This window comes from Kwoniella pini, chromosome 5 (assembly GCF_000512605.2).
Source record: "Kwoniella pini CBS 10737 chromosome 5, complete sequence".
Taxonomy (NCBI): Eukaryota; Fungi; Basidiomycota; class Tremellomycetes; order Tremellales; family Cryptococcaceae; genus Kwoniella; species Kwoniella pini.
In genome coordinates this window covers 1,643,961-1,671,629 of record NC_091720.1, presented here as the reverse complement: position 1 = coordinate 1,671,629, position 27,669 = coordinate 1,643,961, and the positions used below count along the sequence as shown (strand labels likewise).

Genomic DNA, 27,669 nt, shown 5'->3' with positions numbered 1-27,669 from the left:
CCACCCCATCATCATCATCATCATCAAACCGGTGTCCCACTCGCCGGAGGAAAAACGAATTGGGATAAAATACAGATAAACGGAATCAAATTAAATAACATTATTGTATATTGTCAAGATCAACTTTGCTCAAAGACGTCGGACATGATGATCAACCTCCTCTAATAACACTCTCGGAGTTATCACTTGATCCTCCGTTAATCCATCCTTAACCCTCCACAATACTTGTCCACTTACAATCCTGTCTACCTCAAAGCTGGCTTCAAGGGTCATTCATCAGTCAATCACGAGATAACAACATGTCAAGGCCTTATAATCCCAAGTATGATTCAGTTCTTGGACCAATGAGAGAACCTAGTCCTCCACCTTCATCAGAAAATCCTTTCTCACATGATGCTTCTTTTCTCTCACAACTTGATCCGTCTAGGGTTGACGTTGCAGATACTGAAGCTGCACTGACTCACCTCTTTGGAGATGTAGTCAATCAAGCACAACAAGATGATCATACAACGAGCCAGGCTGAGGATGGTGTCAATAAACAAGAAATGCAAATTGGTCTTACTGATCATCAGCTGCAAGCTGAGCAATCCACACCAACGTTAGCTAATCAAGAGGTAACAACCACCGAATCCTTACCTTTATCGACTCCAGAAGGAGGTGAATCCGACGCGAATCACATTCTTATCGATCCATCTCTAGCAGACTCCGAAACAGGATCAGCCGAGCCTACTAGTTTACCGGGAGTTCCAGTGAAACGTAAGGCTACTTCAAGAGCAAATATGTTAGCTAGAGGAGGAGCATGTGAATTTTGCAAAAAACGTAAACTCAAATGTTCAGCAGAGGTACCTTCATGTAGTAATTGCTCGAAGGTTGGTAAAGAATGTGTTTATAGTCAAAAGAAACAAAGAAGTAGGGTCAGGGTTTTAGAAGATCGATTACAAGAATTGGAAAAACGTTTGGATCCGAAGAATACCACTTCCAACACAGCTAATGAAAGCCCTATCCAACAAGTTAACATCACCTCCAATAACAACTCCACTACGAACGGTAATACTGATTCGACTTACGATCCAACTGATTACCCTACTTTATCAACCTTTGAATTTGATCATCATCTTGAAGATCCCTCTAATGCAAATCCAGTTGGTGTTGATCTCGGTTTGGAACCCGATCTTATGACTCTCGCGGATGCTGCTGCCGCTGATACTTCCGTCGAATATCAATCTTGGCAAGGTCTCTCTCCTGAACTCATAGTTGGCGAAATCATAAAAGCTGTTTCTGGCGGTTCTGTTCCAGGTTCTGATGGGAAAAGTGTAGGAGAGAAAATCGTTTCTCATCTGTAAGTCCAACCGAAAGTAATCCCATGACCTTAAGTAATATACTGACGGTGTTCATCACCTCTGATTTACCACAGGATTCAACTCTATATTGGTCCGCCCTCACTTCCTGTCCTCCATCCTGCTGTTTCACCTACAACCCTCTTATCTCGCTTAACGAATAGGCACAGACCAATTCATCCTTCTTTGCTTCTCTCCCTGATCCCATTCTTACTACCTCTATCACCTTCCCAGATTTTGCACTCACCAAGCATACCTCTACTCATCCAGACTCATGCCAAAGGACTCATCAGTAACGCGATAACCAACTCTGATCCTAGAATCATAGATATAATAGCAGCTTGTACGATACGAGCATATGGATTTTATGAACAGGCTAGATACTTCGAAGGGTGGACTGAATCCGCTTCAGCAACGAGCATGGTCTATGCAGCCGGATTACATAAACTCGGTCGTGTTGGTGAGAAATTCATCAGTCAAGTTAACATAGAAGGTAGAACGGAGAGGGTGGATAGGGAAAAGAAGCTGAGGGTCATACTCGGAAAAGGTGTCGCTGTTAGTCCACCTATCGATAGAGTCGAGCTAGGAGAGAGGATCAACCTGTTGTGAGTTTACCGATGTACACCAAAGGAGGTTAAGACTGGAATTAGCTGAAATTGTGTGTCGCCCAAGCTGGTTTGCATATGCCAATGATCGAGGTGGCGCGGCTGGTGAGTTCTTCGTCAACTGACTTCTCGTGGTCTGAGGCGACTACTTGACTGATTCATGTCTCCTATCTGCTGATTAGGTTGGGGATGGCCGTCGTGTGAGTGTGCCTGTGGAACCTCGCTCGATGGGGTTGTTAATATTATAACTCTGGAACAGCATTCAACGACGAAGAAATCACCACGCCTTGGCCGAGAGACGATTACGATAACGTTCGTAGCTCACCTGCTCTCATGGGTCCATTGAGCTGATATTCTTCTGGTTTGTACAACAGGACGAAGCTTTATTGGATAATCGCACTATCACAGACTTCATGGATACCACCGCTCCTTCACACGATGACGGCTCAAAAGATACCTTGCATGCTGCTCACTGCAAAGCCATAACGTTATTTTACCATGCTAACAGGTGCGTTGGGCTTCCGAGTTCAATAATAAAATTAGACTGATCCTGCTCAATGCGCACCTAGACTGTTCGATATGCCCTCAAGACTGGCCACTCCTGAACGAACGTCTCGATTGATCAGATTGACCAAACGATATATGTCTACTAGCATTCCAGTACGAGCGGATGAGGGTATTGAGCGAAGTCCAAGAAACGAGATTCGAATGACTTTACACGCGTGAGTCGTAAGAGGAAGCATGAACCGAAGTCAACTATGGTTGCAAGATCAGCCGGCTGATTTTCTATACAGCGTGATGTGCGTGTTACATGCTAAAGAGGAAATCGATGCTCCCCCTGGATCAGAACGTGAATATTTTGATAAGTCGATCGAAAGCACTGGTAAAGCATTGGAAATTATACAGAATATGCAGATGGATGGAAATGTTGATCTCGGTAATTATTCACATTTGTAATAAATGATTAATTCGCTGATGATAAGTTTTTAGATGGTCTTGAAATCACCTCAGCTATGCTATTTCATTTCTTTGGTAGATTGATGACTAAATATCTACATAAAATAACTCCTACAAACCTACAAGAATGGCAAGGTGAAACATTGAATAATGAAAAAGATATAGAAGTTATCAATGATCTGTTGCGTAAAAAAGAAGGTTTTAGTAATGCTTTGGAAACTCTTGTAAGCATGTTTCTCATTTTTATCATTCCTTGTGTGATTGATAAGTTGACTTCATCTCGTATCATAGGGTAAGAGAATGAAATTCGCTAATATATCTTGTCGATTATTGGATAACATTGCATATGGATCGGATTTTAAGATGGGAGAATATGAGAGACCTGATAATATGCCATAGGCAGCATTTCTGAGAAGGAGATATGTCTGAATAACAATTAAATGTATAAAAGTTTTATCTGATATCTTATGGGATGTTATCAATCTAGCATGCATGTTTCTCACTACGTCATGATCTTCTATACTTTGTATCTCTCTTTCAGATTTAGAAAGGAAAGAAAGTCTCGAATTCATTTTGCCCTTACCCTGAAGAAATGGGTCACGTGACAATTTTTTCGGTTTTGGAACTTGGACACTATATGATGATAGTGGATTGGAATTTCAAGAAATAAGTTAATGAGAGAATGTAAATTGAAAACACATACATCAATAGACTAACAAGATACCCTCCTTTAATAATTCACTGAATCACGTTGGATACCGTTCGATAGCGGAACAGAGAATCTCATACGTAAAGAGGTAAAAAAACGAGATATATTCCTTTCTTATAACAATCTCGGAAAACTTCAAAAACGAAAATTTGGTTAAAAGATTTTTGGTTTGAAGCAAAATCCGAATATAAGGATTTTATAAAAACACATAAAAATTGGTCTATGAGGTATAAGACCAAATATTGAAAAAAGTGCAAAAAAAAAAGAAAAGATGACATTACCTCTTGAAACTTCACAAGAAGTTTTAACTTCACCTGGACCTTTTGAAGGACCTGAAAAATTATTAGAAATTTGGTTCGCACCTTCTTTTGATCAATTACCAAATAGTCAACATTTTATTAAAAAAACATCATTTGAATTTAGAAATTCTATTGAAATTGAAAATAATAATAATAATAATGATGATGATGATGATGAATCAATGAATAGAAATAAAAATAGAAATAATGTTGAATTAAAAGGATTAAGAAAAATACCTAAATATATTTGGGAAGAAATGTTAGATATTGTAAAATGTAAAGTATTAAGTGTTGTTGAAGGTAATGAATTAGATGCTTATTTATTATCGTGAGTTAAAGTCCTTTTTTTTTTTTTTAAACCCTATAAAAAAAAAAACTAATTGATCATAAATTTAAAAGCGAATCATCACTTTTCGTTGCTCCTCATTTAGTTATACTTAAAACTTGTGGAACTACATTAAATTTACTTGGATTATATCGTATAATTGAAATTGCAAAAGAATGGTGTGGATTTACAAATGTTTGGAGATGTTTTTATAGTAGAAAATCTTTTTTCTTTCCAGAAAGACAACAAGGTCCACATAAAGATTGGACTGATGAAGTTAAATTTTTAGATACTGTTTTTGGTGAGTTTTATTTTCCTCGATTCGATGATAATTTAATTTTTTCCTATATTTCTATTTAATTGTGTAATATTCTTTTATCACATCAACTAAGAAAAAAACAACAGTTTGCACGATATATATATATATATATACACACATACTAATACTTCGATTCACCCCCCCATAGGCACAGCAGGAGCAGCTTATACAGTTGGACCAATGAATAGAGATCATTGGTTATTATATCTTACTTCACCAAATACTGTACCTAATTTACCTAATTCAACTTTACCTTCACCTGCATCTTCTTTAATTTTACCATCACCATCTCAAGAATTATCAAATAATGCTATAGCTTCTTCTTCTTCTTATTCTTCACAATCGATAATACCTACAAAATATCAAGATACAACATTAGAAATACTTATGACTCATTTATCACCTAATGCAAGATCAAAATTTTATAATGATAATATAATTAATGGAGGAGGAGGAGAGACTGGAACAGTTAAATCAGGATTAGAATTAGGATATGAAATTTCAAATGAATTAGGAATTAATAAATTATTTTCAAAAGAAGAAACTATTTTAGATTCATTTGGATTTGATCCTTGTGGATATAGTGCAAATGCTGTAATAGGAAGTGGATTACCTGAATCTGATAATTCAGGTAGAGGAGGAGGATATTTTACAATTCATGTTACACCTGAAGAAGGATGGTCATATGCTTCTTTTGAATGTAATGTACCTTTACCAACTTGTTCTGATGATAATAATAATTTAATAAAAAGACCTGAATTAAAAGAATTAATTAAAAAAGTTGTTAATATTTTTGAACCTTCAAGATTATCAATTACTTTATTTGTTTCAACTAATCAATCAAATAAAAATGATAATAATAATAATATTGAATTAGAACAACAACAAGAAGAAGAAGAAGAAGAAGAGGAAAAAGAAACGGAAATTGAACAAAAAGCATGGCAATCTTTTGGTACAGATTTATTAGGAAAATCATTTATTAGAAAAGATAGAATTGGATATGAATTTGATGGATATGATTTAGTTTTTGCTTGTTTTGAAAAAAGAGGTTGGAAAGAACCTTTTAGTGAAATTAGTATAGGTCAACGTAATGGTGATGTGTGACAATCGATATTTGAAATATTGAGATAAGATTTTAGGTTATATTTGAGGAATTTAATATAACTAACGCAGTTAAGTCAGTTAGACTAAACCACGGGGTTCTGAATGAACAAAGAAGGTGGAAAGGATTCGAAGTGAAGAAAGTATGATTTTACATTTTGGTTTGATTAGACACTTGTGTAATTTATTAATATAATCATATACCATTTTTCTTAATTCTCAATTGTATATAAATGTGAAAAATCATTGATTTTGCAATATTTCTTCTTCAAAGAAAAAAAAAAAAAGAAAAAAAGTATTACATTTTAAATTAATATGATGCATCATCTTTACAAATTTTCATTTTTTGGGTCGTAACATACTACATGAACTTACATTTCATTATTAAAAGGAAAAAAGAAAAGTAAAATTTGAGGAAAATAAATAAAAAATATCTCCCCTTCAAGATTTCTTTTTATAAAGTTGAATTACAGAAAAAGGGGGAAAAAAACGAGAAAAAAGAAAACCAAAATATGAATAAAAACGAAATTGAAATTGATCGTTCATAAAACATTTGATTCCAAAGCATTAATCATTTCTAAATTCCTCATAAAACCTCTTACTCTTTTTATTATCCAATTCATTACCAAACATCATCCTTTGGTATTATCAGGTTCGTTTCGATAAAATCCAAAATCCAACTTAAGATATATATATATATATATATATATATATATATATCAAATATCATCCTAATCCATGCCATTGTCCACGTATACGCCTTGCAAGTTGTATATCTTTTTGCATGATTGTAACTCTTTTAGCATGTATTGCACATAAATTTCTATTTTGAGAAGATGAATTTCAAAAACAGATCAGTTATGAATAATTCCTTATATTTTTGAATTTCTGAAGAAATAAGGGAAAACTTTTAGAACTCACGCATCTTCAAATAAATGGACTAAAAAAGCTTCTGCTGCTTCTTGTAATGCCATTATAGCAGAAGATTGCCAACGTAAATCTCCTGCTTCTGTAGAAGATAATGATAATGCTACTTCTCTAACCTGAATTTTGGTATTAGTATGTTAATTTATGTGGATTAGGAGATTTTCAGGTTATGAATTGGGAAATGAAAAATATCCTCCTTTTTTCTTTCTACTAAATGATCTTGCTTTGTCGCTTTCATTTGTTCATTTAAGAATTTAGAATGAAAGTGCGACCATCCATTAAATCATCTTCATTCAAAAAGTTTAAATCCCCCCTCCCCAAAAATAGAAAAAAAAGAAACAAAACAACAAAACTCACAACTCTTGAAAAAGGTAATTTTGCAATTAACAAATCAGTTGATTTTTGATATTGTCTAATTTCCATTAAAGCTCTTGTACCAGGTCTATAACGTCTTTTTGATCTTGGTTGATTACTTTCATTTTCATTATTTGTTATTGAAGATCTTCTACCTCCTCTTCCTCCTCCTCCTCCTCCTGGTACATTACGACCTGGTGCAGGATTGAAAGCTGTAATTAAGAAAAAACATTTTTTTGAGAATTAGCTTAATATTTTAAATGATAAATTTAATGTTGCATTATGAATAATATTTTGGTAAGAGATATCAATTTTGTAACAATATACCAAAAACCTTTAATCCCTCTTATAAGCACAAATAAATAGGCCGTTTGAGAGATACATGAATCCAAATTTTAAATATATTGTTAAAAAAAAAAAGCAAAAATTAAATAAACTTACGTCCTGATCTTCTAGGAGCTTTACCACCTGTAGATTTCCTTGCTGTATTTTTCATTTTACGAGGTTCACCAACTAAACTTGTTCTATTTCCTCCAACTATTGTTGAAGAAGAATTTGAAGGTCTACCTCCTCCTATTGTTGGATTTGATACTGTTCTAGCCATACGGTAAGGGTAAAATTATGAAGTTTTAGAATTTTAATTATTTGAATTTTATTAGAGATGCTATTGAACTATTCAGATAATAGTTCAAGTTGAATTTGATATATAATTATAATTATAATTAATTATAATTATAATTAATTATAATTATAATTGTGATTTATTTATTATCATATAATCTATTTTATCTGTTCTTTTTTTTTATAATTGAAGTAATTGACGCGTTTGATTTGATTTGATTTGATTTGATTTGATTTTTTGATTAAAGATATAGAATTTGATTTAAATCTATTCAAATTGATTCGATATCAATTATTCAGTTTATTGTTGATATGCTTGATAGTGATGTATATTAAAGATATAATGACGAATGTATAAAATAGATAATATGTTAATAATATGAACATGAAATAAACAGGGTCAAATTGGAGGTTTTAATGTTCATTTCAACATTCAACATTCAAACATGTTAAATAACCAGCCACGCGAATCATTACAATAATACTATTCTTACTATTCTCCTAAATTTCAGGGTTATTAGAGTATATTACAAAATACGCGTCTTTTGATTAATTATTCCAGCTTATCATACATATAATCGCATACTAGTACATAATCATGAATCAAATGAATTAATGCATTATGGATTATATTATTATTATTATTATGATGATGATGATGATTATAGAATTTTATGATAATATAGTAATAGTTGAAATTAATTCACCCTTGAATGACCCGTGTTTTCGTAAATGTCTCCAAATTTGGACCGAAATGAAGGAATGATTAATTACTTGACTTATCGCCTTGGAACACCTTCAATGACTCGAGGATAAGTTTGTCTAATCATTTCAAATAATGCCGGACTTCTTTCGGCGAGGACCCTAAGATCATCAAGAAGAAATATGGTCAGCTCAGTTCAGGGTGGGATACCATTGATCAAAGTCTACTGGTCACTCACATGGGATCTTCACCTAGACCAACGAAGATTGTAGATACACCCGCATCCTATTGTGATAAGATCGTCAGTAACCTGATGCTCTAATGCGTCTGAACATCTGAATGAGAGTCTTACAATAGCACTATTGATAACTTGACCTTCGCTGATACCAATCAAGAAGGAGAAAAGTATGACAGGGCTATAAGTAATCGTGTCAGCTACGTTTTAAGTTTGGCGACAATTCAGCTTACGCAGAATATTGTCCATCGCTATTATAAGCTGGATTCGTGACTTTTTATAATGTTATTAGCTGAGACCCTTACGCGACAGGGTTATAAAAGACCTACATCTCAGGTAAAGATAACCAAGGACAGCACATAAGAATCCATTGATATAAGCTCCCCACATCAATGCTATTGTACGAAGGTATAAATTAGATCGTTTCATTCAGGCAATGAAGAAAGATGGGACATACCAGTACCGACTAACGAATCATTGACCAGTGCATCGATACCTCTATCTTTAAGTAATCTCCAAGTATCTTTAGCAGCAGGAATATATGATTTACCATAGAGGGAGATTTCGATATATGCGTATTTGTTGAACCAAGCTATCATACTTTCTATACATCCTACACAACAAGCTGCGCAACAAGCAATGATTGATCCTATCATATCTCCTTCTCCGGCTTCATATTGTTGTACAGCTTGAAGTATCAATCTTATCAATTCTAATAATGTTACAATCAGTGAACCGAATGCGATTGATCCGAGAGACAAGGTTGAAGCTCTGATGAATGCTGACAAGGTCGCTCGTTTGGGCAGACCGCCTGTTGGGACTCGTGGACCATAGTAATACCATCCTGCGTTGATCGGATCAGTGCAAGTTCGCCTTCAACAACTCGGCTTGGGCATGAGTGAGATCAGGATAAAAGAACAAGTGACTTACCACCAAAGATACCTCCAGCAAGGGTACATAAGATGACATTGGCAACCACTTGGGACATCCATAGGTATGCGAAAGTAGAATAGAAGATCAATCCTGCTACCTTCCCTGAAGAGCAACTTGTACCGGTGCAGGCTATACCCCAACACGACAATCAGCTCATGCGATCTATTTAGAATGGATCAAAACCACTCACATTCACTACCAGGTGTCCACTTGACATAGATGGCGATGCAAGTGAAAGTATACCACACTGATAGAGCGGACTGCACGATGAGACCTAGTAAGACTACCAGGTATACCGAAGGATGGTGCTTGGTGATATCAATGGTTACTTGTAAAAGGAGCTTAGCAAGGGGGATTCTAAACAAAATGTATCAGCTTGTGTAGACGATGACAAGGAGACTGGCTGGATGGAACACACCTCTTTCTCATTGACCAGTAGAAGAAGACGGATAGTAACGCGATGATTAAGAAGATAATTGCTCCTGACCAGTCTATAAAGCACATTCTGTCAGCTTGCTACATGAATGGATTTTCGGGGGATGAAAGACATACACTTGATTATGAAGTAGTCTACCAGATGAGGGTGAAACATAAATCAGCTGAGATCGATGATGTATAGGGATTACACAGTAAAACTCACAAATACAAATACCAATGTTCAAAATTACTGTCAAAGCTAAAGTAACTTCGATTATAATCCTAGTGAAGGCTCGGACAAGCTAGAATTCCGTACAATCAGCTTGGTTTGTTCATTAATCGAAGAACACAGCTGAGGCTTACTGCTAAATACAAGGCAGCTAGAACCAATCCAAGTGCACAAACACAAAGGAGCAGATAGACTGTATGGCTATGATTCAATAAGTTACAACGTAAGTTATTATTTCTCGAAAGACGTGGGAAGCGGGGATGATAATTTACTAATCAAGAGTAACGCTAGATCCAGTTCCACCTTGAGTATTATTACCAAAACCACCACCTAATCCACCAACATTTATAAAACTTTTAATTGCAATTCCTGATAAAACAGCAAAACCTGCAACAGCAGCAATGAAAAGTACTAAAAATATAGGATCATTTAATCTTTTCTTTGGATTTAATCTTTGACCTGTTTTTTCATCTGCTTGTGAAAAAGGTGCAGTATCAACATATGCAGGTGGTGCACCATTTTCACCGTATCCTCCAGTTTGTTGTTGTTGTTGTTGTTCTTGAGGAGGAGGAGGAGCATATGGTTGAGAAGGTTTCATATTATATCCACCTTGCCCTTGTTCTTGAGGTGGACCGGGAGGTGGTTGATATTGTTGTTGAGGATAATTCTGTTGTTGTTGACCATATCCTTGTTGAGCATAATTATTTTCATATCCTCTTTGTTGATTGTATTGTCCTACATCTCCAGTCCCATTTTGGTAGTATTGTTGAGCACTCATCTTGGGATCTGATCAAAGGCAGTTATCCTGCAATTGATGATTGATACAGTGTTTATATATACCAATTGGACTACTGTAATTATACACAGGTAAGATAAACGAGCTTTAGAATGCTAATTGAAGCTTTGAGCTCATTTATCAATAATAATATTATAAGCGATGTTGTATATGATATTTTTTTCGCTATGCGATGCTCATCCGATGGTGTTTGATCTTGCTGCATGGGTTTTGGAATAATAATGATTGATATTATTTTTTGTTGATGTCGTAAACTGAAACTTGTTTTGATCGTTATGACCTCATCATGATATAACCTGCCTGCCACAATAGGGGATGAATAAATATAAAATATTGCCGTATAAGGGAAGGGAGGGGGTCTGAGCGCGTGGCATTTAAATGGCATCAAGAGAGTTGAAACGTAGAGCCAAGGTTAAATGACGAGGTAATACAGTAGGAATAGAATGAAATGAAATGAATGTCAGTGATAAAGGCGTGTATAATAACAAGAAAGATATACAGTACAGATCATAGACTCAACAAGGAAGCTATATCTCAACCATCAAAAGTCGTAGTGAAGCTTGAAAAGAACCAGACACCATTGTCGCGCGCTATCACTTCTCCACAAAAGAGATTCAACACAAAGGTATTGAATATCTCATTCTGAATTGACCTACAAACTCAACATTCTCTCTTACTCAAATGATATGATAGATAGAAAAGTCAACAAATAATAAAACCTAATGATATAACTTGAGCAACGTTTCCGAATTAATCTCAAAACTTCCTCTTCAACTTTCTTACAAATATCGCTTCTGAATGAAAGTGAACAAGTCAAGATGTTTCGTAATGTAGAGCAACACCAGCAACAACAACAGCAACAACAGTCTTATCCTCCTCCACAACCTCAAGGACAACAACAACAAAGAAATAATAATTTATATCATAATACTCAACCACAACAATATGTTAGAACTTATAATAATGATCAACAATTACAACAACAATCTCAAAATCAAAATCAACAAAATCAACAGCAGCAACATCAGCAAGGTAGTGTTTCTGGAGGTACAATTGATGGAGGATCAGGATCAAATGGAGGTAATGGACCTCAAGAGATGAATTTAGCTAGTGTACTACATTATTTACAATCAGAATGGAGAAGATGGGAAAGAGATCGAAATGAATGGGAAATTGAAAGAGCTGAAATGAGGGTGTGTGACTGTCTATTACTATCCATTTGATGTCTTGCGGAAACAAGTGCATTGAGTTGCTGATTTACGGATTGTCGTTGAATTGTAGGCAAGGATAGCTTTATTGGAAGGTCAAAGGAGATCAGCTGAGAACTTAAAAGTGGACTTACTGAGAAGAGTTAAGATGTTGGAATTTGCATTGCGTCAAGAGAGGTAAGTCTGATATAATGTTTCGTTTGTATATAACGATAGCATACGCCTACAAATTGAGGAATCGCTGATCACTCGACATTGATGAATACAGGACTAAGACCGTCAATTCCTCATCTGGTTCTGGCAAGGTATCCAGTATACCACCTTCGAAGTTAGCAGCTTTACAAGATGAAGATCGATTGTCTACTGGAAGTAAAGACGAGACTAAAGAAGGTAGCGGAAGTGAGGGTTCTCAGGAAGATTGTAAGTCCTTACACACTCAATTCAAAACGCATCAGTCTATTAGAACCTATAAGGACGAATTTCGATGGCGGAAAAGGGAGATGGTAACCTAATTTTCTGCTTTCAGTCGTAGAAAGGTCTTCGGCTCCACCTAAAACGAACGGAATTCATCCAGCAGCCATAAGCAAATCCCCCAGTACAAGTATACTGCCTTTCAAGCAATCTACAATGGACTCAAACGCTTCTTCAGCTTGGAAGAGTATTGGTTCTGCACCTCGAGATCCAAAATCCCGTGCGAGAAGTAGAGAGTATCTGAAGCAGTGAGCATTGTCTCGTTCAGCCTAGTATTAGTTCTATTCGAGTCAAAGCTGATTATTCTGGGGACTACTAGATGTTTACAAGAAATAAGTTACCTGACTTCACCTGGAGCATTAAACCCTTTACCCCCTAAACCTCCTATAGATCCAAGTTATCCTATACCAGAAGAGGAACAATCGAATTCATCTGAACATCAACCGGAACCTGCAGATAGACCTACAAAAGCTCTACCAGAACAAAACATCCCATCAATATTCGTTAAAACTCAACCGTCTCAAGCAGAATTGACCTCTCAAAATCATCAAGAATTACCTAATGGCTCTTCTTCTTCACATGAACAGGAACAGTCTAGAACTTCTTCCGAACCGACGCCGAACGCTCAAGCTCAATCAAGCGAAATGGGTTTGGATCCAACTGCCAAACCACCTTCCTCTCCTGCACCACGTACACTTAGTCTCCCTTCCGAAAACCCTTCTCAAGGAGAACCACCAAAACCTTCTCTCAATACTGATTTACCACCTGACAACGCGCAGAACGATGATGAAGGTAAACAGATATTGACTGCTATTTATCGACCAGACAGTAAAGCTGCTTGGAGGGAAGAATTGAGGAATGCAAACGAGATGGCGGAAAAGGTCAGTCCGCTTGTTCAGGCGGTCATTCGAAGAACAATTGAATGTACGAGAAGGGATTTGAATGGCTGACTACTGCATATTTTCATAGGCAAAAGAAGACAGAAAAGCCCCTATTTCGTCGGCATCAAGTACGACTGATGAAGAACAACAACTTTCTTCCCTTACTTTGAATGATGACGAGGAATCTACCAAGAACGAAGATTCAAGTGCGAACGGACTGGTAGATGAGAAAGTCTGGACCACCAGACGTAGTTTGAAATCGCATCTGGACACTGTTCGAGCTATTGCTTTTGCTCATGGACCAGGAGTCATGTTGGTAACCGGAGGGGACGATTGTACGGTCAAAGTCTGGGGTATGGAAGTGGGATCTCTGATAAATCATAAGTGCGTCTCCATTCCTATGTTTTTGGAAAATGATCCAATTTATATGCTGTGAATATCATATTGACTGTTGCGTCTCTTTAGGTCCAGTGCACATGAAATCGAACCGCTAGTGACATATAGAGGACACACAGCACCCATCACTTCAGTTGTAGTTTCCAAGGCACTCTCCACTATATTTTCAGCTTCACTTGATTCGACAATAAGGGTATGGAAGTTACCTTCAATTCATCATGATCCATATAGTAATTATGATTCAACAACATCTATTCAAACTCTTGAAGGGCATACAGATTCTATATGGGATTTAGTACTTTTACCTTCTAGAGAAACGAATAATAAGCAAGTAGAAGAGAAATTGGTCAGCGCAAGCAGCGATGGAACTATCAAAATCTGGACTTCTTCTTCTATTAAAGCTCAAGAAAGAAGACAAAGTAATGGACCTTCATCAACCCAAAATTGGAAATTGAAATCTAGTTATTCGGATTTCTTCAAATCGGGAGAAATACCTACATGTTTGGAAATCTGTCAATCCGATTATGGAAATGTTTACATTGGTACCAATAAGGGTAGGATTTTACTTTTAGATACCGATAAAGATGAAGGGAAAATATTGCAAGTTTTCGGAGAAGAATCTGACGGTGAGTCCAATAGTATTGATTTGAAGGGAAAGTACAAGGTTGAATTCTGATAATTTGTAATGTAGATGAAAATGCTCAAATTAATGCTATTTTAAGTCATAATACTCTTCCTGCAATAGCTACAGGAGGTGAAGATGGATATATAAGATTTTACGATATCAAATCTGGTGAGTTTATTATTATTTCTTAAACTTTGCACTACCTTTTCGTAAGGAGTTGTAATATAGATGTTAACTTTTAAATCGGGGGGTTTTTTTTTTTGATATAGCATCAATAATACCAACTCATTCAATATTAGCTCATCCATCTTCTATTACATCACTTTCAATTTCACCTTTTTCACCAACTTGTATATTTAGTTCATCAATTGATTGTTTAGTTAGATTATGGGATTTAAGTAAAAAAACTTGTTTACAAGATTTAAATGGACATAGAATAAAATCTGGTCAAGGTGTTGAAAAAGTTACTGCACATCCTGAACTTCCTATAATAGGTACAGTTGGATCTGATGGTGTAGTTAAATTATGGAGTAATACTTGATTCTTGTTTTTACATGGAGTTGAAAGTTGAAGATTAAATTTGGTTCATTATTAGAATTTTGGAGCTTGAAAGTTGGATTTTTCAATCAATAATTTAAAAATGTCTTTTTTGGCGACTCGCGGATCATTGAGGAGTAGAGTAGGAAAGAAGATATAAATTTTGAATTGATGTATCGATAGTAATATTATAAACATCAATTGAAAGTTTTATAAAGAATTCAAAGATTTTAAGAAAATTGTGCATAGCATTTGTTTTATTCTTATAGATTTGACGGCTTATATTGATGAAAACAATAATAATATGGATATACATAATAGATGATATGCGGGATGAGCTTTTATGATATTTTACACTTTAATAAATCTATTTTATCTTAAATTCATTGTTAATTTATGATCATCCTAAACCACCTACTAAAAATAAAATAAAATAAACTTATACACCATCTGTCCAAGCAGCTTTTTCAGCTTTTTTATTACCTTTCATTTGTTTTTGTTGATCACCTGTAATCATACCTTGTAAACTTTCAATTTTACCTTCTAAACCTTCTTTTGATGGAATTGGAATTGAAATTAATGAATTTGAAGTAGCTTGTTTAAATTCCCATTGAGCTTTTTCTGTTTCTTTATTACCTTGATTTTGAGTTTCTTGATTTGATGTTAAATATCCTAATGCTCTATTTATATTAAACAACAAAGAAATTAATTTAAATTACAAACAAAAATCTTAGAATGTTCGCTTTTTTTTTTAAAAAAAAAAATAACTTACGATTTAGCTTTACCTACACCTGAATCTATTGTAGATTCTAATGCTTTTTTATTTTTTGCTTCTTTAATTTCTAATTCACCTGATTTACTTAATTCTTCACCTGATTTTAAAATTGAATTTCCACCTAATGTAGAAGGTATAATTGATGATATAGCCTAAAATTAAAATTTAACATATAAATTTATCGTTTTTAATTTGTTTTTTTTTTTTTTTTTTTTTTTTAAAAAAAGGCTTAAATTTAAAACATACATACCTGTTGAGCTGATCCTATTGTTGAATATAATTGACCTGTAATTTGAGATGGTTCTTTTCTTTCTTCTTGTGTTACCATTTTAATAAATTTTAATGTTGATGTTTAATTTTATATTATTTAAATGTATTTGGTATGGTAGGTGTTATAAAGTAAACAAAGGTTTTCTTTAAATTATAATCATATTTGGTCAATTTAATTCAACCGGTATTGACGTCATTATTGAATTTTGAACCAGGTGACTAACCTCCACTTTACAAGTCCATTAGGCGTTTATAAATGTAGATCAAGTATTGGAGGAGTTTTCTCATCATGTAGTTATAGTAATCTAGTAATAAACAAAGTGTATCAAATGTCCTTTAGAGTCGCTAGACTTGGTGTTATATCAATTGAAAATCAGTCAAAACATAATTTTTCAAAACAATTTCAAAAATTACGCTCAAATCGATCATATACAAATATGTCATCAACAATTTCAAAAGATTATCCACCTTCAACAGCCGAACCTTCGAGATTATTCAAATTTCCAGGTATAACTTGGGAATCAACTAAAGCTGTAAGAGATGTATTGGAAGAAAATGATAGGATGTATGATATATACGAGAATAAAAGGTGTTAGTTAGAAATCAAGTAAAAATGGTGAGATTTACTGATTAATTCACATTGATGATTTTAGTTCAACATAATCATTTTCCTCATTCTGCTTTAACTCGATATGCTTTAGGAGCTTCACCAAAATTAATTAAAGATACATTAGAACATGATAAACCACATTTATTACCACTTGATCCAGAAGATCCTAATAGAAAACATGAAGAAGTGAAAGATATTCCTGAAAAAATTGATCACAGTAATTGGGGAGATAGGAAATATGTAGGAATGAAAGGGTACTTTAATTCATAATCTCATCGACTGTTAATGAAAGGGAATGGCTGCTCATTTGCTGACCTTTCTCCAAACATATCAGGGCTTACTCTCGATACCTGTCTTTCTTCCATGAAGAAATTGCCAAAAATGGTCCTATTGAAACCATGAATAAATACGTTTTTTCCCCTTCAGCTAATTACGAAGAATGGAAAACGCCCGAAGGAGATGAAAAAGAAGGTCCTTTGATGATTGATAGACTTGTTGGTGGGGTATTTCATCCTTTTATTCATGTTGGATTCGGACTAGAATTCAACGATAAAGTGACTTTGGCAGAGGGGTATGTTCAAGATCATCCTTCTTATTATCGATAATTGCACTAACCATCGATAACAGACTCGCTGAAACAGCTATTCATTCTGATGAATTAAATCACCCAATTCTGACTTCAGAATACGTACAAGAAATAATGCATCCTTCAAATCCAATACCAGAACATTTAAGAAGACCAGCAAGGGATATACCAAATTCAGAAGATTGTTTAACACCAAATTGTGCAAGAGAACCAAGATTAGGTAGATCTTTATTGGAAATATATTCTATCTTACTTCATTCTGATAAACTTGAACCTGCTCTATATGATGAAAGTTTAACTATAAATGATAGAATTAAATTCGCTTCTTCTGGTGATAAAGCTAAACATTTACGTGAATTATCAGAAGAATGGAGTTTAACTGATGAAGAACTTTCAAATGAAAAAGATGGATGGCATAGGAAATTTGAAGAAATTGCTATTTTAGTTACCCTCTTAGCATTTGGAACTGGACGTAAAGGTAAAGAATTAAAGATCGATTTCTTCCTGGTAAGTTGGAATTCTCAAGTTCAAGTTCAAGTTCTTCTTCAGTTGGACAGATTTGTCAATATAGATATCAGGCTAATCATCATGACTCTTTTGTCAGATGCACACTTTGACTTCTTCCATATTCATACCTTCTTATATGCCGGTCCTTTCAATTCCCAACAGGAGATTACTTCTCAGAGCATACTTAGTCATACTTCTTAATACTGCTTTAGCGAGAGGCAGGCCTGCGATAGATCCAGACTTAATCATGTCATATGATCTCTATCCTGCTGCTCCTGGTTCTGAGAAAGCTGTGAAAGCGAAAGAGGGGAATGTCATCGGTAAACCAGAAGAACATGAAAGTAGGAATTCATGGTTGAGTATGGTGGAAAGCTCTTTGGCTTATACAGGTCAGTAATTACGGTCTTAAACATTAAATGTGGTATTGATATTTTAATTAAATTAGATTCGCATGTACCAAAAGCAATTCGATCATTATTGTATTTCTCAACCCTATATGGTGCCACAAGACCAGGATGCTTCATTGGTTCTTATCTTTCTGGAGGTCAAACACATGAGACCATCCCTGGTTTAGCTAAAATTGATGGAAGCGTTTTCGTAAGAGCAGCAGGAGCTATAATGAACCAAATGGGATGGACTAGAGAAGGGCAAGAAAAGGGAGATTGGGCTATGAATCCAATTGGATATGATGAAGTCTGGAAATAGGCCTTTGCGGGGAGATGTACGAATACCCATCGCAATATGTATATTATCATTTGTCAACAGGCAAAAGGAACCAAAAGGGAACGATATCCTTGAAACGAACAATCGTACAGTAAAGATGTCGTTCATCATTACATTTACCATGTAGTTGTAGGATTTGTATGCTAGCTTGACAAGTAGACCTTCTTGATCTCATGATCTGTTGGTTACCACAGATCTCTATGAATCCAATGAAATGATAAGGCACTGATCAAAGGCCGAGAAATTCGCAAACCAAAATATACCAAGCTAGTGCCTAATTCGTAGACCTTGATTTATGTGATTAACAGTTTAATTCGTGAATACCCGCAATACACGTGCCTCTTAATTTTATCATTTGTTCTTGAATAGTATCAGATCAATTCATGAGGCGTTATATCGCTCGCTAATCTACATTATTATTATTATCTATCAAATAATCTCATAAAAAACATTCCCAAAAGGCGTTTCGAATGATGTGTAGAGAGATATAGTAGAACATATGCCGAAACGTCATATTTTTCTAAATCGGTGATGGGTTTACGTACAATCCGTGAATCGTCCGATGAAGATTCTTAAAAAGACAAAAAAAGCCACACCTTATAAAAAGATTAATTTAGATTTCCCGTGAGTTTTTATTTAATCAATAATACTCGTAAGTTAAATTATCAAATACGTCAGTTTCTCTTGGTTTGGTTGATTCCCTTATTATGAGCACTTAAAAGGTAATTTAGGTACAAAAAGAAATAATCTAATCTATCTATTAAACAACAACAGGATCCCTTTTTTGAAATCAAACACCACTTGATCGGTTCCGTAAAACATTACTCATACAAATTAAGTTATGAAGCCCGATTTTGCTCAGTCTGAAGTACAATAATTATATATTATTCTATAGGTGGGAAATCCATTATAAATATTCTTATCGTGTTATATCTCTATATTTGAATAGAGAATTGATTTAAAAGAAGCACCATATCTTAAAAGAAAATAAAATCATTTTCCCTTTCTTTTTAGCCCTGATCCAAATTAATCTGATTCTTCGATTACCTAGTTAGTATTAAATGGAATTTACTTGGTTATTCACCTAAATACGATACGATAGTTATAAAAAGTGAAACAATTCACGTTATTTCATATACCCTACTATCAACCCGTTTCCTATTCCGTTTCAAACTTGTATTATTCATATAAAGTTCTAACCTTCCTTTTCATATTAGTTAATCTTTCATATCTCTTTTTAGCGAATTCTTCAATTTTGATATCCCCGATCACCATTCCCGTCACTTCCCCGTTGGTCTGTACTCCCTATTCAAGATTATCCTATACAATTGCCATTCAACTCTAAAGAATCTTCAAATTCTGGATAGGAATCTGAACAAGATGACAAGCTCTGAGATGCATGACTCTTCTTTAATTTCTAAACCTAATTCGCAGACATATTCAACAACTACATCGCTATCAGTAATCTCTTCGAGAAGTTCGAGCGATTCATCACCTTCAACTATCACATCTAATTCGCCTAAGAAAGATAGGAGATTATCAAGGAAATTACCACCTGCATTAACTGAATCTTTAGAAAACTTAGCTGCTTCTTCATCTTATTCTCAAACTCATTCAAATTATCCATTTACAGGTGTATTCAGTAAATTGAATCAATTAGAAACGACATTGGAATATAAAAAACAAGAAACTGAAATTATTGGTGATATTTCTCCGTTGTCTAAGACAATTTCATTACCTGTTCCTGAAGATTCAACCGGTTTTAGAGATTCCAGTAATAATCATAATGATATTCTAAATGTTACTCCAACTTTGAATACGAAGATCTTTAGAACAATTCGATCATCTTCTGAATCTCAAGCTACTTCAATTCCTACTAATAATATTGCCACTCATTCTATAATTTTACCAAAAGGAAAATATAAATCAATTAATATAAAATCTAATTCAATATCTGGACCAATCATCCATCCTTCTTCTTCTTCTTCTTGTTCTTATTCTTCCTCAACAAATACACCGACAACTTTATCAACATCTAATAGTATGGGTTTTTTAAAATCATCAAGTAAATCATCTTCATCAAGATCTGATATACTTTTAACACCTAAACAAAGTTTAGGAAAACTTAATCGAAATTCAATTGAATCTTCTTCTGGATCTGGAAATTCATGTAGAAGAGAATCATGTGGAACTTGGTCATTATTTGATGAAATTCAATTTGAAGATTCTTTATCATCTTCTTCTAAAATAGGATCAAAATTGAAAAATCAAAAGCCAAAGAAGGAATCTTCTAAAGAAAAGAAAGAAAGAATTCGAATTGAAAAAGAATTATTTGATGAATATAATTCACCTACACATAAATCCTTATTTGAGGCTAGTTTAATGGAAGTAATTGATGAAAATGGTAGACGTTTCAAATTTGGTGATCTAGTAAGAAATAGAAAGACAATTGTAATTTTCATTCGACATTGTAAGTGTTTTCTTTACTTAAACTATATGTTCAGGACGTTTCATTAATGACTCGGTGTATTGTTAGGGTATTGTCCGCTTTGTGCACAATATATGAATTCGATATTGGCAGAAGTCAGCCTTGATGCGCTGGAAGAAGCCAATGTAGATTTGATTATAATCGGTAATGGATCTGACAAGATGTTAAATGGTTATCGAAGTAGGTCCTGATTTCCACTAGTTTGCATTTTATTGTATATGTTGGCTAATAAGGTCTTTTTATGGGTCGTTTAGATAAAGCTTTCCGAAGTCCTTTCAAAATTTATACCGATCCAACTTTAGCTTTATATCGAGCATTAGGATTAACTCGACAAACAGGTGATGGAGGTGAAAATGAAGATAAAGGTGAATATTTAGTACAATCAGCAAAAGAATCTACTATTCAAACTATTAAAAGAGCTACAAAGATGCCAATTCGAAATCCTGGACATTTTACACAACTTGGTGGAGAATTTATATTTAATGGTACACTTAATGTAACTTATACTCATAGAATGATAAATACTAGATCACATCAACCAATAAGAGATATTTGTGAAAAAGCTGGTGTTAGATTAGAATTTATTCATTATGAACCTGGATTACCTCCTCCACCTGTACATCGTCATTCATTCTTTGGAATTGATCCAACAAAATCCCAACAAGAATTGAAAGATGATGGTATGATTGTTTCTTCACAAATTGATAATTGGCAAAAAGAAAGAAATGAAACGCTTGAAAGGATGAAAGCTCTCAAAGCTGCCAGACGAGGATGTCCAAATACTTTAAATGATTCTAGATTGAAAGTGGTTGATAATGTAAGAATAGTTGGACAAGATATGGAGGAAGATGAGATTGTTATGGGTTTCAGTTCGTTAGGCTTTGCTGCGTAGATGAGTATGGTTCGCGACTTATATTATAATCACTTTAGTTTATATCAGTATTTGTTGTATCCGTGATATCTTTATCAGTTGTATGAATATTGTTGAGACCACATGTACTTGAATAATCACGCTCCGGTCAAAATACAGGCAAGAGATTCGATTTTCAGCCACACGTTCCGTTCCTCGGTGGTCAGTACCGGTTGAATAGAGTACGGCTAAATAGGGCTATGCCATAAATTCTGTTACTACGACTGTGGACGTCTTCCAATTTCAGTTGGACCGGGAGCCCGTAGTGCCTGTATTTAGCCCTTTATAACGGATTCTATGATATCTATAGTTACATGGTCATATATCATCTGTTTCTTCTTCGTCCGAAAGTTTTGCGGATCAATTATAGGTAGACAGCTATGCTTTTGGACCTTTTCCTCCCGGTATGAGCTAATATGGGCGTGAAAGAAAAGATAAACATGAATCAGAAGATCATCCGAGAAGCTGAGGCAATATCACTCACCATCGCTATGTTATTACCGTTCAGTAAGGTTTGTCCGAGATCAGTTTCCGTTATACCTTCTGGTGTTACGGCACTAGCAATAAGTGATTAGCAAAACGTCTCGTCCATCTTGCTTATACTCTGGATAAATGGAATATCTCCTAGATGAAGCTGTCCAGAGCAACTGATGAAAAGGCTAACAGCCGAGATACTCACTATTCTTTCACGTCTTTCAGCACCATATCTACACCCGTTATAGCCGTAAGCCGAATCCCATCACCAGTGAGAGATCATTCGTAAAATAATGATGATACGTACTAACGTAGTCGTCGAAACCCATTAAAGTACCGGTAAATTCTCTCTCATTCTTCATTAATACCCATATTGGTGATCCGATACACCTATCCACAAGCTCGAGGGGCAGGATTGTGCTGGCCATTGTGATCTCTCTTTGAGTGCTTTGTGGTTGATGAAGATTAGGAATGCAAGATAAATAGGTCAATATTATGGATTTAATGGCTTCGAAAGGGAATTCAACTTATCGAAGGTACCAACGGAATCAAAACCACGTGCGAGAGTAGTGTGGCCCCGCGTTTTGGTTGAATGTTGACTGACAAGGAAATGACATACAAAGGGGTATTGACAAACATGATGATGATAATGATGACAATGATCATGAAACTACTGATACTACTAGCTTCACAAATTCAATAGCTAGGTGAAAATTCATAGGACGACTCTTCGTACTGGCTGTGCCAAATCCGGAGTGAAGTATAGTCCAAATGACCAACAATCGACCAGTTTTCGGTGGGATGTTCGACATGATGCGTCGGAATACTCCCTCTCAACAACAATCCGCAGGAGAGGGACAACCGAATCAAGGACAGAATCAGGAAGTGGGTGGTAGTGGTGTAGGTAGAGGAGCAGGACAAGCTTCACAACAGCAGCAACGAGGCGCCGCGCCTCCTGTCCTGACTAGACCTAGAGCGCCAGCTTTGTTACCCATCAAAAGGGACGGCTTTGATGAAGGTCTAGGCGGAGCACCAACCGGTCAAGATAGTATAACTTTGGGTCAACTAAGAGCTCATGCGGCCGCTATAGAGAAGAAACAGAAAGTACGTACTGTATGATCATCAGCTATATTTGCTTATACTTTACCATGTTTTGAACAGATGCAACAATTCGATTTTCGTTATGATGATACAGATACTATTATGAATGAACTTCAAGAATTTTATCCATACGTGGAAATGGTCAATATATCCAAACAGTCAGAGAAGTTTCATGGATCTTTTAATGGAGGTAAGCCTCTTGAGATTCTGAATCTTGAATTACATGCTCATATACATTCATACAGATTGGACTTCCGCACCTTTAAGCAAAAGAAGGTCATATATAGAAGTTCAACTGGAGCAGCTGGAAAGCCCGATTCATGATACACGGCGGACTGCTCAAGGGAGACTGTTATATCTGCTGCAGGGTACGTTCATGTCTCCTGGCTCATGACGGCACCGCTAACGTGAGAAAATATACGCAGGAGCCTTCGAGGAAACAACTTCTCCTGAGATGCAGCTTCATTGGGTCATCGAAAATGCGAAAGCAGTAAGAGCGGTAGACGGTGTAGCTACTATTGTGACAGGGTTAAGAGATGCTGCCAGAAAGTACACTGCTTCAGCGTGAGTTCTTCCGGTCAGGTTACTTCGCACCCGCTACGTCACTAAACTTGTATGTTCAACAGGGATGACAAAGCACCCTCTTCAAGTGCGCCCCCGGGGACCGTACCTGCCCAAGTGGATCCTTATGATGATCGAAGTGCCGAGCTCATGGACCTACTTGGAATGCTATACTTCATCGTGGAAGTTTTCAGAACAGACGAGACCTTTGGTGATGAGCTAAGTGAGTGTAAACTCGTTTCATGAAACGATGAGAGAAACAACTATTGATACGGCTTAGTGGCTATGTCACCTCCATTGCCGCTGGTCTTATTCCATATGGTCGCCTCGCTGAAGGACAGGTTACCGAGGGGTTTTCCCGTCAAGAAAGTATTGTTACTGCTTTGGAAGACCTTGTTGGCCTGCTTGGGTGGTATGAAAGAAGTCAGCAAGGCTAGAGCCCTTAGCAGAGAATTGTCTGGACTACCTGCAGAGAATAAAAGTGAGTATCCCTGTCCCGCATCAGCCGATGGATTTCTTATCTTGCATGTCTTGGTAGACTTCACCAAAGCTACGCCTGTGGATATATCATCCTGGAGAAGGGATACCGCTGTCAAGTATCCCACATTTGCTCCGCCAACATCAGTAATAGCTGGTGTATCAAATGAAAAATTAGCTGAAGGTATAAAACCGATTCCCTCTCGGCCAAATTACCATTCTACCGAAATTCCTGCTTCCCAATCCCGCAACAGTCAAATGCAGACATCTCCAGCTGCGTCAGGATCAAATCCTCTACCAGGTACACCGGCACCTTCACCTCCACCATCTCCGAAACCGAAGAAACAACAATATCAAACTGATCCTACACGCCCTTTTGTTTTTCCCTACTCTCGTGCATCAGCAAATGCACCAATTAGTCTAGTACCTTTCGCTATATCCGAGGCGGATAATCTTTATCATCGTCACGAATACATATCGCTGGGTTTATATCAGTTATACCAAGCTAGAGAAGAATGTATGCGAGAAGAACGAGGGTTGGGTAAGCGCGGCTTGATAGGGTTTTCGACAAGTCAATGGGATGATGAGGATGAAGAAGCAGAGGAAGCAATGAGAAGGGAATGGAAATATGAAGAAGAAGAGATCGATGCTATAAATCAGGGCAATAAGGAAGGTGCCAAATTAGCGAGAGAAAAAAAGGCTGCTGCTAGGAGACTGCATCGAGTGGAGATAATATATGTGAGTCGACGATAGGCTGTCAGGGTTGTCAGCATTGCTGACCTATGGATTGTGCAGAAAAATACTCTGCCTATACAACAGAGCTGTGTGGTTGTGTTACTCAAGCTACTATTGGCGACTGTGACGAGTCCTGGTGCAGCAGGAGGTAATTTAGCAGCAGGCATGCCTCAAGGTGTCACCTCTCCCACCCAAGAAGTACCACGTGAGTCCAATCGTTCCACATTGGTCAGACGGCACCCCCTAACAACTCCTCACTTTTCAGCTGCACAGGAGAATGCCCCGCCGCCTACTGAAGAGGAGATCGACATCGCTCGACACCGTGAGATAACGTCCAAGGCTGTCTCGGCAATTCTGCTGCTCCTGTTGAAATGGTTTAAAGCCTCCCGTAAGCCAGTATATGCCGCACGACCTTCTGCTCTACGCTGCTGATTTGACGATCTTTGATGTCTGCAACAGATATTCTCAAATTCCATTATTTTGCCCAACTTCTGTTCGACTCAAATTGCGCTTTGCTGGTGTTGAAGATGTTTGGCTTGACTGACTTGATGAATATCGTTCAAACCAAAAATGAAGTCGAGGATTCCAAGTGAGCTGCCTCCTTAATCGACCTGTAGCACATGTACTTATATGATTTACGGTAGCTTTTTCCGCTACTGTCAGCTAAACTGCTCTCGCGTACGACCATCACCTGAAGATGAGCTGCTTCTGCGACAACCTCCAAAGAAGTCGCCGCAACTCGGACCGACCGACGTGTCCAATGCGGATGGCACAGCTTGTGCTGATGGAGAAATCGAATATATCAGTGATTATTCTTGGCGAAATTTCTTCACGACCGTCAATTTCTTGAAGATATTGCAAAAGATTACAAAGCACAGGAACCATCGGACATACATGCTTACCACGTATAAAAGTTCCGTGAGTATCCCTGCGTTGTGATTCGACCGGATATGAGCTAATCGCGAAGGGTGATTGGCAGCAAATACTCAAAAGAATGCTGAAGGTCAACCATCCCATGTCTCAATTGCAGATTCTCAAGTTGATCAAAAGTCAAATGCCTTGGTGTGGGAGGAAATGGAGACAAAGTAAGTCCGTCTTGCCTTATCCGTGTTAATATTGGCTGACTTCGCGTTTCAGCCAATATGAAAGTCATCACATCGATATACCTGAATTGTCGACCTGAATTAAGGGATGATTGGTTAGCTGGTACAGATCAAGAGACCGAGTTGGAAGATGCGTTGGTGAGTACACGATCATTTCGATGCCCTGAACATCAGGATTGATATATGTGGTATCTCAGCCCCAAGAATACGCCCTCCGATCACTTGTACAGTTCTACAACAAACGTCACTATTCCGCTCATCTAGCACCTTTACCTTCTCCAGAACCATCACACAAACGATCAAACTCGACGTCAGCAGTAACGCTTGAAGATCCTGCATTACATCATGCTCATGCACACAGTCAGGTCCCACATGGTGCTTCTGCGGGATCTCATCCTCGAACTTCTTCACTCGGCGAGTCAGACGTATTCCCACCCCTCAAGAGTCACGCAGTAGGAGCGGATCTACCATATAATCCCGACGGTATGATAGAGTTTTGGTTACACGAATACGAAGATATACTTGGTGAAGTTTTCGGTGGGGATATAGTAGAAAGTACGACTGAAGTGTGGGATGAATTTGGTTTGACAAGTAACAATTTACAAGCCAAATCAGCTGGACAACAGAATGATCAAGATGATTCTGTTATTATTGGACCTCATGCTGCTGATAAAGATGATAGAGCTTGGAATAGATTAACGGAAATTATGAGAACTAGCGCAACTGGAGGTAATAGGACAGATGAAGAAATTAGTGATTCAGAAAGTGTAGTTACAGTTGGTGAATTAGGTGAAGATGCGAGATTGGGAGGTGCAACGTTCGATTCTGATACGGATAATGATGTGTCGGATGAAGAGCAAAGTGAACAAGAAGATTCAGGAGAAAGAAGATTAAGTATTGGTGGAGGTAAAGGTAGAAGAAAATCTGGAGCAGGAGAAAATACATGGGAGGTAAGCTCAGAAACTTTTCGTTTTTCGTTTAATGAATATTTGCAGCAGAGTTAACGATTTAACTTTTTTTTAATAGCATATGTCTCCTACTTTAGCTTTATTGCCTCGGTCTCCAGCTGAACGACGTCGTTCTTCTTCTGGTGGTGGTGGTTCACCTTTAAGACCTGTTATACCTGGGAAACAATCACATGAAGTAATTTTAGGTTTAGGTGAAGATGTTTTTGATGATGAAGATGATCTTGATACTAGAGGTCCAATGCCGATAAAAAGTAATACAAGAGATTTAGAAGAGAGAGAAGGTGGAGCAGTAGATGAAGTTGAATATACATATGGAGAATAAAAATTATTTTAGAGATTTTAATTATTCTTACACAAATATGAATTATGTTTGTGAATAAATTATTTATGTATTCT

General features: G+C 36.4%; 10 protein-coding genes across 10 annotated transcripts; 6 read left to right on the top strand and 4 right to left on the bottom strand.

The window, feature by feature from the left end:
* Window positions 1–299: 299 nt before the first annotated feature.
* I206_104393 (uncharacterized protein) lies at window positions 300–3,298 on the top strand (the record flags this gene model as incomplete). The annotated part of the gene is made up of 10 exons (XM_019155766.2): window positions 300–1,339; window positions 1,415–1,942; window positions 2,010–2,047; window positions 2,125–2,142; window positions 2,202–2,254; window positions 2,317–2,450; window positions 2,512–2,664; window positions 2,737–2,879; window positions 2,933–3,123; window positions 3,191–3,298. The coding sequence occupies 10 exons, from the start codon at window positions 300–302 to the stop codon at window positions 3,296–3,298; spliced, it is 2,406 nt and encodes an 801-aa protein (XP_019010724.2).
* Window positions 3,299–3,879: 581 nt separating this feature from the next.
* On the top strand, window positions 3,880–5,655 carry I206_104392 (S-adenosylmethionine decarboxylase proenzyme; the record flags this gene model as incomplete). The annotated part of the gene is made up of 3 exons (XM_019155767.1): window positions 3,880–4,235; window positions 4,307–4,533; window positions 4,700–5,655. 3 exons carry the CDS (start codon window positions 3,880–3,882, stop codon window positions 5,653–5,655), a joined length of 1,539 nt encoding a protein of 512 aa, XP_019010725.1.
* A 723-nt stretch (window positions 5,656–6,378) lies between these two features.
* I206_104391 (histone H3-like centromeric protein CSE4) lies at window positions 6,379–7,537 on the bottom strand (the record flags this gene model as incomplete). Its single annotated transcript, XM_019155768.2, has 4 exons — window positions 6,379–6,475; window positions 6,574–6,695; window positions 6,937–7,145; window positions 7,375–7,537. The coding sequence occupies 4 exons, from the start codon at window positions 7,535–7,537 to the stop codon at window positions 6,379–6,381; spliced, it is 591 nt and encodes a 196-aa protein (XP_019010726.2).
* A 796-nt stretch (window positions 7,538–8,333) lies between these two features.
* On the bottom strand, window positions 8,334–10,849 carry I206_104390 (protein PNS1; the record flags this gene model as incomplete). Its single annotated transcript, XM_070202941.1, has 12 exons — window positions 8,334–8,418; window positions 8,496–8,542; window positions 8,610–8,673; window positions 8,726–8,765; window positions 8,822–8,887; window positions 8,950–9,336; window positions 9,423–9,554; window positions 9,616–9,782; window positions 9,844–9,916; window positions 10,066–10,144; window positions 10,206–10,272; window positions 10,344–10,849. The coding sequence occupies 12 exons, from the start codon at window positions 10,847–10,849 to the stop codon at window positions 8,334–8,336; spliced, it is 1,713 nt and encodes a 570-aa protein (XP_070059042.1).
* An 836-nt stretch (window positions 10,850–11,685) lies between these two features.
* Window positions 11,686–14,989, top strand: I206_104389 (uncharacterized protein; the record flags this gene model as incomplete). The annotated part of the gene is made up of 9 exons (XM_070202940.1): window positions 11,686–12,060; window positions 12,149–12,252; window positions 12,344–12,495; window positions 12,602–12,794; window positions 12,866–13,427; window positions 13,516–13,811; window positions 13,893–14,449; window positions 14,515–14,616; window positions 14,718–14,989. The coding sequence occupies 9 exons, from the start codon at window positions 11,686–11,688 to the stop codon at window positions 14,987–14,989; spliced, it is 2,613 nt and encodes an 870-aa protein (XP_070059041.1).
* Window positions 14,990–15,424: 435 nt separating this feature from the next.
* Window positions 15,425–16,088, bottom strand: I206_104388 (uncharacterized protein; the record flags this gene model as incomplete). The annotated part of the gene is made up of 3 exons (XM_019155771.1): window positions 15,425–15,665; window positions 15,758–15,912; window positions 16,011–16,088. The coding sequence occupies 3 exons, from the start codon at window positions 16,086–16,088 to the stop codon at window positions 15,425–15,427; spliced, it is 474 nt and encodes a 157-aa protein (XP_019010729.1).
* Window positions 16,089–16,467: 379 nt separating this feature from the next.
* Window positions 16,468–18,438, top strand: I206_104387 (uncharacterized protein; the record flags this gene model as incomplete). The annotated part of the gene is made up of 6 exons (XM_019155772.1): window positions 16,468–16,621; window positions 16,684–16,894; window positions 16,975–17,211; window positions 17,268–17,733; window positions 17,831–18,122; window positions 18,179–18,438. The coding sequence occupies 6 exons, from the start codon at window positions 16,468–16,470 to the stop codon at window positions 18,436–18,438; spliced, it is 1,620 nt and encodes a 539-aa protein (XP_019010730.1).
* Window positions 18,439–19,836: 1,398 nt separating this feature from the next.
* I206_104386 (uncharacterized protein) lies at window positions 19,837–21,836 on the top strand (the record flags this gene model as incomplete). Its single annotated transcript, XM_019155773.1, has 3 exons — window positions 19,837–20,926; window positions 20,993–21,124; window positions 21,199–21,836. The coding sequence occupies 3 exons, from the start codon at window positions 19,837–19,839 to the stop codon at window positions 21,834–21,836; spliced, it is 1,860 nt and encodes a 619-aa protein (XP_019010731.1).
* A 396-nt stretch (window positions 21,837–22,232) lies between these two features.
* I206_104385 (uncharacterized protein) lies at window positions 22,233–22,756 on the bottom strand (the record flags this gene model as incomplete). The annotated part of the gene is made up of 4 exons (XM_019155774.1): window positions 22,233–22,265; window positions 22,339–22,411; window positions 22,534–22,561; window positions 22,636–22,756. The coding sequence occupies 4 exons, from the start codon at window positions 22,754–22,756 to the stop codon at window positions 22,233–22,235; spliced, it is 255 nt and encodes an 84-aa protein (XP_019010732.1).
* A 343-nt stretch (window positions 22,757–23,099) lies between these two features.
* Window positions 23,100–27,595, top strand: I206_104384 (uncharacterized protein; the record flags this gene model as incomplete). The annotated part of the gene is made up of 15 exons (XM_019155775.1): window positions 23,100–23,432; window positions 23,490–23,619; window positions 23,675–23,797; window positions 23,855–23,993; window positions 24,056–24,213; window positions 24,271–24,471; window positions 24,529–25,205; window positions 25,263–25,407; window positions 25,468–25,590; window positions 25,662–25,791; window positions 25,847–26,120; window positions 26,182–26,287; window positions 26,340–26,443; window positions 26,503–27,255; window positions 27,332–27,595. The coding sequence occupies 15 exons, from the start codon at window positions 23,100–23,102 to the stop codon at window positions 27,593–27,595; spliced, it is 3,660 nt and encodes a 1,219-aa protein (XP_019010733.1).
* Between the last annotated feature and the right edge of the window lie 74 nt (window positions 27,596–27,669).